The sequence below is a fragment of the Anolis carolinensis genome, chromosome 2, assembly GCF_035594765.1.
Source record: "Anolis carolinensis isolate JA03-04 chromosome 2, rAnoCar3.1.pri, whole genome shotgun sequence".
Classification (NCBI taxonomy): domain Eukaryota; kingdom Metazoa; phylum Chordata; class Lepidosauria; order Squamata; family Dactyloidae; genus Anolis; species Anolis carolinensis.
In genome coordinates, this window is record NC_085842.1 from 155,581,012 (window position 1) to 155,596,126 (window position 15,115).

General features: G+C 40.0%; 1 protein-coding gene across 1 annotated transcript; it reads right to left on the minus strand.

The window, feature by feature from the left end:
- Positions 1–2,443: 2,443 nt before the first annotated feature.
- On the minus strand, positions 2,444–13,169 carry LOC100566287 (keratin, type II cytoskeletal 6A). Its single transcript, XM_003216971.4, has 9 exons — positions 12,576–13,169; positions 9,149–9,363; positions 8,432–8,492; positions 7,627–7,722; positions 6,725–6,889; positions 6,185–6,310; positions 4,989–5,209; positions 3,391–3,425; positions 2,444–3,040 (listed from the first exon to the last, which is right to left on the minus strand). Exons 1-9 carry the CDS (start codon positions 13,089–13,091, stop codon positions 2,769–2,771), a joined length of 1,707 nt encoding a protein of 568 aa, XP_003217019.1. The 5' UTR covers positions 13,092–13,169; the 3' UTR covers positions 2,444–2,768.
- Between the last annotated feature and the right edge of the window lie 1,946 nt (positions 13,170–15,115).

The following is a 15,115-nucleotide window of genomic DNA, read 5'->3' on the forward strand; positions in this document are numbered from 1 at the left end:
CTGATTTGATCCCATAACTGGATTTGTATTTGTCAAAAGAAGGCACCACTGTTTCTGTAAGAACCCAGCATTCATTAATGAGAGGACGTGTTAAAGACTTTAGCCAATCTTGCAATAAGGGTAATGGGAATGCTTCAGTGCCACAGGGAGTTATTGACTATTAAGCTTCTGATAACTTGTGATTTAAATTCAATTTAAATACTTGCTAGCAATACTAGCAATAGGATGAAGGTTAATTAGAAGACTACAAATTTCCAAATGTCCTCGACATAATTCATCTCACTGGAACTATGCTTTAGTATGTTTGGTTGAATCTTGCATTGTGATTCTTGACCCCAAAAATTAATACTACTGTGCAGAGTAAAGGCTAACCAACATAGAAGAGTATAAAATAGATTAGAAAAGGAAATCATTTTTTAAAATGAAGTTGCTGTTTAGCATGGTAAACAAACAGCAGTGACCAACTGACAAGGCTGTTGGTTATTTCATTCATGTAATTGCATGAACATATGCCATCTCTAATTTGTAGGCTTTTGTATTTCAACCCCCTACTGCTTTTTTATTTTGTTCATAGTATAGAAAAGCCATTAAATAGAGAAAGATTCCAGTGTAGGAGAGCTAGTGGTTTGTATGTTGGAGTAGGACATTTTAGAAATGAGTTAGAATTTCTGCTCAAATAACCATAGGCAAATCACACTTTCAGTCTAAAGAGAAGGCAAAGGCAAACATTTGGAGAAAGCTTACCAAAAAAACCCTATGATTGGGTTGCCATAAGAGATGAATTGAAGGCACATTACAACAACAACAAAAGAATGATGGCATGTCTTTTTGTTATGCTATGGGAGCATTTAATTTTGTCTGAGAGCATCCAAGAATTTAGTAATCGTTTGTCCAACTTGCACTCAAAGCAATAGATGGTCTACAATTTTGTTTTGAACTAAATAAAATACCTTACAAAATCACTTGTTCATTTTGTTCCATGTGATATTTCCCATTGCATAGTTGGACTACTTTGAAGTGAGAAGTTAGTATTTTATAACTAGCTAACTCATTGGTCAAGAGGTGAGCTACAAAGTTCCTAGTTCAAAGTTCCTCCTACTTGAGGGACTGTATCTCCTTCTACCAACCCACTTGAGCCCTGAGATCCGCAGGAGAGGCCCTTCTCGGTCCCACCACAATCACAGATGCGTTTTGGTGGGAACAAGAGAGGGCCTTTTTGGTCGTGGCTCTGGAACTCCCTCCCTAATGAGGTACAATCAGCCCCCTCCTTAATGGCCTTTTGTTCGCAAATTAAAACCTTTCTGTGGAGCCGCCAGGTCTTCCCAGACGAATGAAAATAGGCACTGCCAGTCTGATAAATTTGATAATACTTGACAAATAACTTCAGTGGCTGGAGGTTATTGATATCTTTAATATGGTGCTTGTTGTAAGTTTTAAAATTGTTTTATTTGATATCTTAATTGGATTTTAATTGGGATATGATGTTTTATTTGATTGTGTATTGCTGTCCAATGCATTTGTATGTATTTTATATGTTGTATGCTGCTTTGAATCCCACCCACAGGAGAAAAGCGGGATAGAAATGAATAAATTATTATTATTATTTAAACACATTTCCTAGATGGTTTTAGGAAAGTCATTGTGGACAACAATGTGGACAACAAGTTAAACATGAGCCAACAATGTGATGCAGCTGCTAAAAAAGCCAACAGGATTTTGGCCTGCATCAATAGGAGTATAGTGTCTAGATCCAGGGAAGTCATGCTACCCCTCTATTCTGCTTTGGTCAGACCACACCTGGAATACTGTGTCCAGTTCTGGGCACCGCATTTGAAGGGAGATGTTGACAAGCTGGAATGTGTCCAGAGGAGGGCAACTAAAATGATCAAAGGTCAGGAGAACAAGCCCTATGAGGAGCGGCTTAAAGAACTGGGCATGTTTAGCCTGCAGAAGAGAAGGCTAAGAGGAGACATGATAGCCATGTACAAATATGTGAGGGGAAGTCATAGGGAGGAGGAAGCAAGCTTGTTTTCTGCTGCCCTGGAGACTAGGATGCGGAACAATGGCTTCAAATTACAGGAAAGGAGATTCCACCTGAATATCAGGAAGAACTTCTTCGCTGTGAAGGCTGTTCGGCAGTGGAACTCTCTCCCCCGGACTGTGGTGGAGGCTCCTTCTTTGGAGGCTTTTAAGCAGAGGCTGGATGGCCATCTGTCGGGGGTGCTTTGAATGCAATTTCCTGCTTCTTGGCAGGGGGTTGGACTGGATGGCCCATGAGGTCTCTTCCAACTCTACTATTCTATGATTCTGCTAGCAGCAAACTGTAATCTTGGCCTGTAAGGCACCTCAGATTTTTAAAATCTGCTATAAAAGAACTAAATCACTTTAAACACCCTTGGAATCTTGATGTTTGTATTAGGTATTCAAAAGGAGCAAAAAACTATAAATTACAATATGCATTTTATTGGACAATAACAAACAAACCAAAGCGCAAAGAATAAACTAGTTTATACAAAATCTGAAAATTTAGCACTCAACCTTGAAAGACAACAAGGAGGGGAAAGTAAAGTGACAGATGTGTACAAAATGAGCTGTTAGCAGATCTCAGTACAGTATGGAGGGATCATTTGAAAAGCAGGTTATTGCATATTGCCAAGTGAGAGCAAACAAACTGGCTGTCCAAAGTTATGTGTACTATGTAGACAAAAGTCCAAGTCGGGTGGTTCATGTTCCATTTCCATGTTTAAAGGGCTGCCTGATCTTTAGGTTTAGCTTCTGTAACTTTTCTGAGACGTGGAGACATATTTCACACTTTTCACACTGGAGGAGCCACCACCTCCCAGGCTCATGCCTCCTCCGATCCCTCTTCCGCTTGCAGAGCTGTAGCTGCCTCCTCCAATGCCGTGCCCGCTGCCAATTCCCAGGCCGCCTCCTCCTACTCCAAAACCACTGCCTCCTCCTAGGCTGAGGCTGCTCCCACCGCCATAGCCAATGCCGCAGCCAGCAGCACCTCCACGCGAAACAGTTGAAGACACAACAGCTGTATAAAGAAAGGAGCATAAAGCTCAATCTCATTCAGAATTTGCAAGTTGATAAAGCAAAATAAATGAACGGGATAGTTGAAAACTGTCAAGTAGAAAACAGTGCAAACCAGCTGCAAAGAACCTTTTGTCAATGCTGACCCAAGCAGGATTAAGGCACCAGCTCTGGGAATGCCACTTGGCACACCAAATGCAGAATTGGGACATCAATAACTAGTACCACTGATATGCATAGCATGTGCGCAGAACAAATAAAATGCAAGAAATATGTATGGTTGGGGAAGAAACAGCATGAAGAGTGATTGGCAGCATTATCCCCTCACACAGTTACACTCCACAGAATACTTACAGATGTTCACAGCTCCTGATGCATCACTAGCCAGCCTGTCAGGACAAGAAAGTGGAGGTAAAAATTCTGAGCATAATCTGAGCATTTTGAGGTACTTCAAAAGTGGCAGAATTATATGCCACATTGTGACAAAGTCTTGATGTCCCTTCAGGTAACGTTATGTGGAACATACACTTTGCATTAGTCTTCTGTAAGAGTCTGCTTATACCTACCAAGTTGTCATTTGGATGTCTAGTGTGGCCCCAGCAAACAGATAAGAATACCTTTTACTTTGATTAGCCCAAGCATTGAGAAATCACAATGTCTAAACTTCCTGCATATTAGAATAGCTACGATCACCTTTGGATAATATGACAAAATCGTTACTACAGTGGAGTCTTGTTTATCCAACACAAACGGGTTGGCAGAACGTTGGATAAGTGAAAATGTTGGATAAGTAAGGATTAAGGAAAAGCCTATTAAATGTTACATTACATTATGATTTTAGAAATTGAGCACTAAAACATCATGTTTCCAACGAATCAACAGAAAAAGCAGTTCAATACATGGTTTGTGTGTGTGTGTGTGTGTGTGCGTGCGTGTCAGGAGCAACCTGAGTCACTTCTGGAGTGAGAGAATTGGCCATCTGCAAGGACGTTGCCCAGGGGACGCCCAGATGTTTTTGATGTTTTTACCATCCTTGTGGGAGGCTTCTCTCATGTCCCTGCATAGAGCTGGAGCTGATAGAGGGAGCTCATCCGCGCTCTCCCCGGGTGGGATTCGAACCTGGCAGCCTTCAGGTCAGCAACCCAACCTTCAAGTCACAAGGCTTTAATCCACTATGCCACCGGGGGCTCCTAATACATGGTAACATCATGTAATAATTATGTAGAAATTATAAATTTAGCACCAAAACATCACAATGTATTGAAAACATTGACTACAAAAACATTGACTACTAAAAGGCAGACTGCGTTGGATAATGCAGAACGAAATGAAGGTTAGATAAGCGAGACTCTACTGTACCTCTAAGTCCTGAGAGCAGAAACTTCTACAATTGGTTGCTTTTATACCTTCAGGAGAAGGTATAAAGATAAAGGGATGGGCTTAAAGGGAGAGCATGCTCAGGAAAAGAGGTTGCAAATGCGCACCTGATGTCCAAGGTTTGCAAGTCTCATCTATGTTGCCAGAGTTTTTGATGCTGCAAATGCAGCAAACAGCAGATATCCTGTCAATAAAAGTGAGTAGAGAGTGTATGTGCCCCTCTGCTGCATTTGAAGTATGTGTGTGTGTGTGGGGGGGGGGGGGGGGATAGAGAATGAGAAGGAGGAATTTCCCCATCTTATTACAGACCACCATGAGCTTGGCCTGATATGAGGCACAGCAACTTTCCAGTTGTTGATTGAAAGGGTCCAAGACCTTCTGTTTGGGCTTCAAGAGAGGCAGTTATTTAAAATCATTGCACGGATTCCTTAATGTTACTAAATGTTACTAAATGTTTCACAGTGAGCATGGTAAAAAGATGTGAAATCCCAATACCAAAGACTGAGACTGAGTACAGATGAAGCAAGTAAGGATATGGTGTGTGTCTGTGTGTGTTACAATTGTATCTCACTGACCGGCATTCTTCTCCTTCCAGCAGCTTCCTGTAGGTGGCAATCTCAATATCTAGGGCCAGCTTGACATTCATCAGGTCCTGGTACTCCTTCAGCTGGCGAGCCATATCTTGTTTGGCTTTCTGGAGAGCATCCTCAAGCTCAGCCAATTTCTGCCTTGCATCTTTGAGAGCAAGCTCGCCACGTTCTTCTGCTTCAGCAATGGCTGCCTGCAGATTGGCACACTAGGGAGGGGAAACCAAAGAGCTATTCTTTTGAACCAGGTCAATTCTTGCAGCCAAGAGAACTTTTCTTTCTGTTACTCCATATGGAACTTGTTGTCGCCAAAATAATTGGAATTTCCAATGCAATACCACATTGAGCAGCCTTCCTTCACAGCTTGCTGCTGTGTGAAAAGTATCACAAATTAACCTATCTGCTGGCACATCAATAATGCCAGGACTGATGTTGAAACTATCCTAACAATGATGCCACTGTAGAAGCAAACATTCATGAGGACAATGCTCATGGATGCATGTAGTAGTATAATATAAAGGCACAAAATTAAGGTTCTAGAATTTTTTGTGACCCCAGAACCCTTATTGGCCAAAAATAAATCCCAAATACTCTTGAGGTGATGTGGTCACATTTTAAACACATTATCCACCATTGGTCTAATTTAGACAAACAGAGACCCTTCTTAAAAAACAATAAGAAGAAGTGAACTGGAAATGTTCTTCGATTTCATTCCATGTTTAAAAAGAGCATTTTTCCCATGGAAGCGGGGGGCGGGGGAGCTCTTAGGTCCATGGGGTTGTTTGAGGCCATCTGGGAAAAATATTATTTGGTTTTGCAGTAGTATGTGGAAGGGAGCATGGCTTTCCTAAGCTAGGGTAATAATGAGCAAACTGGCTGGGATGAGAACTCTAAATCATAAAAATGATCTACTGTGGAAAGGTCCATAGCTAGAAAAAAATTCGGCGTGGGGGGTGAAACTTTTTTTTTTAGTGAATTATGAAGAGTAGTTCCATAACGCAAAATAATTTAGAAATCAACCAGTTAAAATTCATGAGTAAACCTGGGTTTCTTTTAAAAACCTGAGAAATTTTGAAGGGGGGGGGGTTGAACCCCTAACCCCACCTTCTTTGCCAACAGCCCTGACTGTGGATGAGAACAGAGATCAAAAACAATGATTATATTAGTAGAGGACCATAGCATACCTGCTTTTTCACATTGTCAATTTCAGCTCGCAGTCTGTGGATGTGTCGATTTATTTCTGAGATCTCTTGCTTGGTGTTGCGAAGGTCATCACCATGTCTTCCAGCTGCAGTCTGGAGTTCTTCATACTAATATGTACAGAAAACATAACAACTCAACGTAAATCCCATTTGGAGCAACTATACTAACTGATTCATGTGTGTACCAGATACACAGCTTTTGCAATACATCAAAGGGAAAAAAAATTTCACCAGAGCTCCTTTGCTCTTTCGTTTTTTTATGCCACCCACCACACAGAAGAGATAAAATCTTAGCAGACCCACATGCCACTAGTTCCCTGGCCAGATTCATGTTGTACGTGGGAAGTGGATTAGAGATCAGTAAAGAAGAGAGAGTAGTGCAAAATAATATCTAAAATATGACTGGCCTTGAAAAAAAAGCTAGGGCCTTTTCATTCTGCAGCAGGGGAAAATGTCTTGTCATTAAGACCAATGCAACATGAACCAAAAGGGTGCTCTTATTCTCTAGTTATGATGATTTACCTTGCATTGGTAGAAAGTTTCAGATTCAGCCCTGCTCTTGTTTGCAATGTCTTCATATTGGGCTTTTACTTCAGCAATGATGCTGTCCATGTCCAGGTTTCGGTTGTTGTCCATTGAGAGAACCACGGAAGTGTCAGAGATTTGTGTGTGCATCTGGGCAAGTTCCTGCAGATGATACAAGAATTAAAGGTACATATTGAACTATGCATGCATCTGTCTGTCTATCTATCTATCTATCTATCAACTATATATATATATATATATATATAGAGAGAGAGAGAGAGAGAGAGAGAGTAAGTTTCCAGGCAGCAAGTGAACTCTCAAGTGTAGAACTATGCCAATAAGGAAAACACGACACTCTTACACAGTGTGTAATGATTCTGCTTCATTTTTTCTTCCTCTCAGAAAAGAGTAGGAGCATTAACCAGAAGTTTCAACCCTTTCCTTTTTGGGGGGAACACTTACATTTTCTTAAAAGTTCCCAGCAGGAACATTATTTTTTGCCTCAGTTTCACTGTAACTAAAACTGACAATTTAATGGTGAATCACATTCTTGGGAAATCTTATCAATCTTTTCCATAGAAATATTGCTAATTGTCCATGGGAAAAATGGAGAGGGATAGTTTGATGCTTTCTTTGACATGCCTTGTTATGGTAAGATGTGTGTGTGTGTGTTGGCTTTTTGTTCTGTTAGAAACATAAAGATTTGCTCTAAATTCTCTTTTAGGAAAGTTTGTGATAGTCTGTGATGGAAAACAACTACCGGTAAATGACCATCTGTGACCATTAGGCAGTATTCTTCTTTTCTACAGAAATGTCTCAAACTCGGCAGAAAATAAAATAAACAGCTGAGCAGTTTGCACAGAAAATGACTGTTTAAAGAAAATAAAAGTAATCCTTACCTCTTCATACAGGGCTCTGAGGAAGTTGACTTCACAATTCAAAGAATCAGCCTTGCTTTCTAACTCTACTTTGTTCAGGTAGGCAGCATCCACATCCTGGAATTGCGGGGTGAGAGGGAAGGCAAGATATTATTGAACCAGAATTTGGAAATTTGTTGGCAGATAACACTATGAAAATGTTCTGTTCCTGACTTGAAAGTGTTATTTCCTATTCTACTGTACAGTTCTCACTTTGAAAGTAGTTGTTATATTCCAGAAACTTTGTTTTTGTGGCTACCACAAACTATGTTGAATTGATTGAGATTCTGAGATATTCAATGAAAAACTATAGCAAAGCTTTTGCAGTTTAATAAACTTGTCCCATGTTTTTATGATATAATCAATTAAGAAATTACATTTATAACCCAGGAACAAAAATCGTGTTACATAGTGTAGTCAGAAGTTGTAGGGGTGTATACTGTGACCCAAACTGTGAATGACTCAGAATCCTATTTCATCCTCACACACAACAAATAGTGACAGCCACAACAACCAATGATTTTTCTCCACTGGCTGAGATTATAAAACTTTATGTGTATTTTTAAAACAACTTTTTCATATTTTGAGACTTTTTGGTTGCAAAAAGGTTGTTTTTGGAAAAAGTTTTGTACAACACCCTGAAGTTTGCATATAAAATATAGATTTCTATAAAATATCCCTGTATATTTGGACACAATACTTTTTTTTACTACAACATGAGAAAATGATGTTTTGAATATGTGAGTGAGTAACTGTGTACCTATATTGTCTACATACAATAACCCACCTTCTTGAGTGTGACAAAATCATTCTCTGCAGTTGCCCGCTTGTTGATCTCATCTTCATATCTATGAGGGCACAAAAGGCAGGGGAAAACACCAGACTTTATTTAATCAAATGTGCATGGACTACAATGTTTATGCAATTTCCAAATGGTCAAAAAGATTACAGTACTTTTGAGCATATTGCCTGCCAGCAATAGAAGTGTCACAGAAGAGATTATATATAAATCAATTAGCCATGCTTTTACTGCTTTGTTGTTAAACCAAACTGGATGGAATATTTTTAATATAGCTAGTCATCTCACCATCTAGTTGTCTTTACAGTGGTGGATGGTGGTGTCATTCGGGTTGTGAATCTGGGTTTCAGTCAGAAGTTTTGAGTTTAGTTTAAGAATAGTGCTCAGCTCTTTACATACATTCTTTAAACGTAAACCTACAACATAGGTGGCTTCATTACTCAACTGACCCCAAAACTGCCAGCCAGAACTGCTATTCTCTTACGAAGGTCAGAGGTATGTTGAAATCTACCATGTGTCAGATCTGCATTATTTAGACACAACCAGGTTGCATACAGAACAGCCTCGATGCCTTTTGAATTGAAATACAGTATACCCTTAGATGGTTGTTTGTGCAGAGTGTGACTTTAGTTGCAGTATAGGAAGGAAACAAAGGTGTAGATGGAGAGAAGGAATGGAATAGTCCTAAGAAAGAGAGAGGCTTACTTATTCTTGCAGTCCTCCACAAGGTTTTGGATGTTATTCAGTTCTCCAAGGAGTCTTCCTCTATCATTTTCCAGGTTATTCAGCTTTTTCCTCAGATCGTTGATATACATTTCAAAAAGAGGTTCTATGTTGCTTTTACATGTTTTCTGGCCTTGTTCCTGAAGCAAGGTCAACTTGGTTTCCAATACCTTATTCTGCTGTTCAAGGAAACGTACCTGAAGAGGAAAAGGCCCCACATTATAACAACATGCATTCTAAAAAGGTAAATTTCAGTTTGGGATTTAAGACAGCTCAGCTCCCTTAGCTGCAGCACAGATATGGGATCCCTTCTCACTGTCTCTTGGAAATTCATCTGTTAGCCCAGGACCAGGCATGCCTTAAAGGAGTCTTTCTCTTTCTTTCCACTCAGCTTGGCTGTTGGTATTATGGTGAGATCTCTAGAACAGTGATCCCCTTCCATTTGTTACCCATGAGGCTTGGACTTCAACTCCCAGAAACCCCATCCAACATGGTGAATGGTCAGGAATTCTGGGATCAGAAGTCCAGCAGCATCTGGAGGGCCAACAGCTGAGAATTGCACTATAGAAGAATGAAAATCCATGTTATTTTTTAAAATATTTTTGCAGTATTGGTTCTTTTAACTGAACTTTTTATACTGCAGTTCTAGCCACATTTCATAGAATCATAGAAACATAGAGTTGGACGAGACCTCATGGGGCATCCAGTCTAACCCCTTGCCAAGAAGCTGGAAAACCACTTACTTGAAGATAAGACCTCCAAATGCTGGAAATTGAGCCTGCATAAGCATAGGCTGCTAAATAATTGGGTTTTTTTTTCACATGTTGTAACTGTGTTAAAACTGTAGAATTAGAAAAGCTATAATTGTGAATAACTAGCCAGATAAATGAATGAATAGAAAGGTGAGTGAGTAAATGAATGAATGAATGTGTGAATGGAGAGCCACTCAAGCCTCAGCATGCATGCATACTCAGTGCTCTCTTGCCTCTCCCCATGTGTCATTCTTATTCATCATGAGTCATCTAGCCTTCCAAGAATATGCTATCCATTCAGTGGAAAGACCCTAAATTGAAACACACATCCTTGTTAAAAACTCACCTTTTCTGGACTAGGTTACCAATTAATTTTTTTAATGGATTTGGTTGTACATCTAACAACATTATGGCTTATAGTACTTCTCAAAGAAAGGGGTGTGGGGAACTCCCCAAAATCTTGCTTCTCCTAGGACCAAGCTTATAAATCATTAATGAGAAGTAAACCCAATATGAGTTCAGGAGGATTAACTTCCCAATAACCTTGCCTTAATGCCATAATCTGTAAGCCACCCTGAGGTCTCCTTCAGGGTTGAGAAGGGCTAGGTATAAATATAGTAAATAAATAAATTGAAACTACTAAATACTCAGATCTTTGCAAGCAGGAACCTACAACATTGGCTCAAATTTCTATTTCATGAAAGAAAGAAAAATCAAAACTTGAGGAACTTTTTCCATCACTGTATTTTCATGCTGAAAATTCATTGCTAAACAATTTATGCATGTTAGGATGCTGATGACAGCATAGGGATAGAGCAAGGGTAGTGATTTCTGCATTGTATTATCCCCATGGGCAATATATTCCTGGATTAAAAGTGATAATGGCATGAACTAGAATTTTAGAAGTACAGTAGAGTCTCGCTTATCCAACCTTCGCTTATTCAACATTCTGTATTATCCAACGCAGTTTGCCATTTAGTAGTCAATGTTTTTGTAGTTAGATTTTCAATACATTGTGAAGTTTTGGTGCTAAATTCATAAATACAGTAATTATTACATAACGTTATCATGTACTGAACTGCTTTTTCTGTTGTAAAACATGATATTTTGGTGCTTAATTTGTAAAATCATAATGTAATTTGATGTTTAATGGGCTTTTCCTTAATCCCTCCTTATTATCCAAAATTTTTGCTTTCCAACTTTCTGGCGGCCCGTTTATGTTGGATAAGTGAGACTCTACTGTACATAGATTCTTGCGATATTAGACCTGTTTTGGTGTTGCTATTGTGTGCCTTCCTTTCTAACTTACAGCAATCATAAGATGAACCTATCATAACTTTTTCTATGACTTGCCCAGGCTTCCCAGTTGGTTTCCATTGCTAAGTGTGGAATCAAATCCAGGTCTCTAGACTCATAGTCCAACGCTGAAAACACAATACCATGCAAGCAATGACAAAAGAGCATGTCTGTAAAACTCTTCAGGATTTCACAGACAAACAGATGAAATGTATGGTCAAGAGGCAAAAGTTTTTAATGAACAAAATCTGAGCTAGGAGAAAATTATAGAGTTAGGAGAGACCACAAGGGCCATCCAGTTCAACCCCCTGCTATGCAGAAACACTCTATCAAAGCCCTCTTGACTGACAACCAATCATGGTTATCCAACCTCTGCTTAAAATCTTTTAGACAATAAGACTTCATCACCCTCTGAGACAGCATATTTCACTGCCAAACAGCATTCTCTACCTGGAAGTTCTTCCGGAAGTTGAGGTGGAATCTCTTATCCTACAATTTGAATCTATTGCACTGTGTTTCTATAACAGGAGAAAAAATGTTTGCTCCCTCCTCAGTGTATCTCTTTTCAAATATTTAAACATGGCTATAATGTTCACACTCAACCTTCCCTTCTCTAAACTACACATAGCCAGTTCCCTAACCTGCTCCTCTTTGAACTTGGCCTTCTTTTGGTTGCTATTCCCTGGACACATTCCAGTCTGTCAATATCCTTCTTCAGTTGTGCTGCCCAGATAAAGGACGCAGTATTCCTGTTAATTTTGGACCAGATTAGAATACTTCCCTCAATTTAAACACTATTCCTGTTGATGCAGCCTAAAGTTGCATTTGCTTTTTAAGCTGGTGCATTATATTGCTGACTCGTGTTGTACTTGTGGTCTAAAAATATTCCTAGACTGGATCTACACTGCCATATCATGCTGATTGAAACTACATTATGTAAAGAATGTAGATGCATATATGCAATTCAATGCAATTATTAAACTGCATTATATGGATCTACACTGACCATGTAATGCAGTTCAAACTGCATTGTATAGTAGTGTCGATTCAGGCCTATATCTCTTACATATGTCCTTTTTCAAGCCAGCCTTGTAAAAGAGGCTCCAACCATTTGCATTTTCCCAAACCACCTGGGGAGGGAAAATTCTATCCCCCTCCTCTCCTCCCCACTAATTCTGCACTTCAAACTAAATGTATAACCATTGAAAAAAAATTGGGGGAAGGGGGATGGGAAGTGAGAAGAGAAGAAAGAACCTGGGACATTTCAAACAGCAGCATAAAAGTAGGATCACAGAGGATTAATCAGGACTTTCCTTTTCAAGTCAAGACAATGGGAGGGTATGGAAATCCCATTCATTTACCTTATCAATGAAAGAAGCAAATTTGTTATTGAGTGTCTTGATTTGCTCCCTCTCTTCTTTGCGGACTTTCTGTATGGTAGGGTCGATCTCCAGATTAAGGGGTGTCAGCAGGTGTTGATTGATGGTCACTTCTTGGATTCCACCAGGTGGGCAAACAGGGAAGCCAGGGCCACCAAAACCAGTTCCAATTACCCCAAAGCCACTACCAATGCCTCCACCAAGCCCATAGCTGCTGCCTCCACCAAGCCCATAGCCACCACCAATGCTGGCACAGTAACCAGCACCAGAAACTCCTCCAAAACCTGAGATCCTCTTAGATCCACCAAAATTGTAGAGGCTTCGGCTGCCAAAGCCAGCACCACCACCAACTCTACCAAACCCTGCACCACCAGCACTGCAGCTTCCACCCCTGGACACGGTGCGTGAACTGAAGCTGGTGCGGCTAGTGCTAGGCAGGATGGCAGAGGAATTGCTGAAGCCTTTCCTCTGGATCTTGACAGTGGCTTGGTGAGACATTGTAGCCCAGCTGGAGTGCAAAGAAGGGAGATGAAGAAGACAGAGGAAGCGAGAGAATGGGTACACACAGGGGCTGGTGCGCTTGTCTTCTGTGACACTTTGGGACTCTTCTTTTATTTATATCCCCGAGGAAGTAGGATTGGTTGTGAAAAAGAATGTGGATCATCTTTCTGATTAATGGGGCCGGGCATGCCCTGAGGTGTTTGTGAACAGTGACATCAGCAAGCTTTGCCACACACGCCTGTACAAAAAGGCTAAGTGCAAGTGCCACAACTTAAGCTTCCTGCCTGTGAGTAATTTGGAATAATGATCACCTTTCTTAGCTTATACACTAGGCAAAGGAGATTGGGGATATTAATGAGTTCAGTTTGTTCTTGGGCTGGGGAACAAGAAGCTAGGAAGAACCAGTTACTCAAGGGAAAGATGTCCTGTTTTCTACCATTTCCCTATACCAAGACAAAGCTAAGGAGGGGATGGACATGCCTAATCCCTTTCTAGGCACAAATCTAATGAAAATGAACATCAACACAAGACTAGTGGTCTCTTAAATTTCAGATGTGTAGTGTTGGATAAACAAGACTATTACCAAGTTGCTTCTAAAGGAGATTGCAAGATAGCTCCTAGATAGTGTAAATGCTAAGAGAGGAGTAAATGGTCTCCTGAGTATGATATGTGAAGTATAGCAAAGCAAATCTGCTCCACTTGCATGACACTTCCTTCACTTGCCAGTGGCATTACAGACCTGTGAGCATACTCTCAGCCACCCACTCCAATTCCATCTTGCTCTTGAGCATACAGTGAGCAAATGCTGTGTAAAGAATTGTACTGTGGTATTTGAACATTCATAGAAATCTGAAGACTGCAACTAAATTTACAGTAATTCAGTTCCCTATCATATGAATTTGCACTAGTTATTCTGAGTGCAGAGGCAGGTTTTCTCTGTTCACTCTGGATTTGTGTATACTCAGAATATAGGCAACACAGTTACTTAGTAGCTCTTTATTATTACATGTCAAGAGAGAGGAGTTGCACCACTTAGGGAGGGATGCTTAGTTCACAATACAGAAACTGTAATTTAGAAATGTTTAAGAACATGTTCATCCCATCAGACATACACCCTTTGGGAAGCACGGTCTGTGTGTTTTCTCTGCACACAACACAGCCCAACAAAAAAATCTTGGTATTTTGGTTTTTAGGCCTGTTCCTGGGATTATTTGCAATGCAAATTTTTGAAATGTTTCACGATTATGTCTGACGGTTTGTATAGGTTTTTTTAATGATCTTAATTTACAGTTATATGTTCTTGTTTTAGATATGCAATGTGTTGTTTTTATATGTATGTGAGGCATTGAATGTTTGCCACTTATTATGCTGTACACCACTTTGAGTCCTCCTAGCAGTGAGAAAAGCAGTATAGAATACAATAAATAAATAAATAAATTATTTGGGGCAATGATTCAGAAAATTAGATTGGATAGGCCACACCACCTCTAGTTTGTGGTAGCCGGTGTACCCATACTAGTTTGGGTACCTGGTGATGCCCGGGTTATTTGAGAAAGACATTGTTTGTGTTTGTATTTTTGGTAATATCAGTTTGGTAATTTGTAATGCTATTTATTAGAGAAAAAGACAGCCTTTGCCTTTTTTTAATGAATGTTCTCATTAGAAAATGAATAAGGATGTGGGTGAACTACAGTTCCCAAAAACGTGGGCCAGTCACCCCCAGACCCCACCAGTATACAAACTTGATCATGTTGGGTTTATGTACCAAATTTGGTCTAGATCCAGCATTGGCTAGGTTCAGTGCTTTCTGGGTGCTGGTGAACTAAAACTCCCAGATTCCAAGGTCAATCACCCACAAACCCCGCTTGTATTCAAAGTTGATTATGTTGGGTTTGTGTGTCAAATGTGGTCTAGATCTGTAATCGGTGTGATTCAGAGTGCTCTCTAGATGCAGTTTGAACTACAACACACACCTGGATGGGTCAGTCCCCCCAAACTCCTCCAGTATGTTCAGTTGGTCA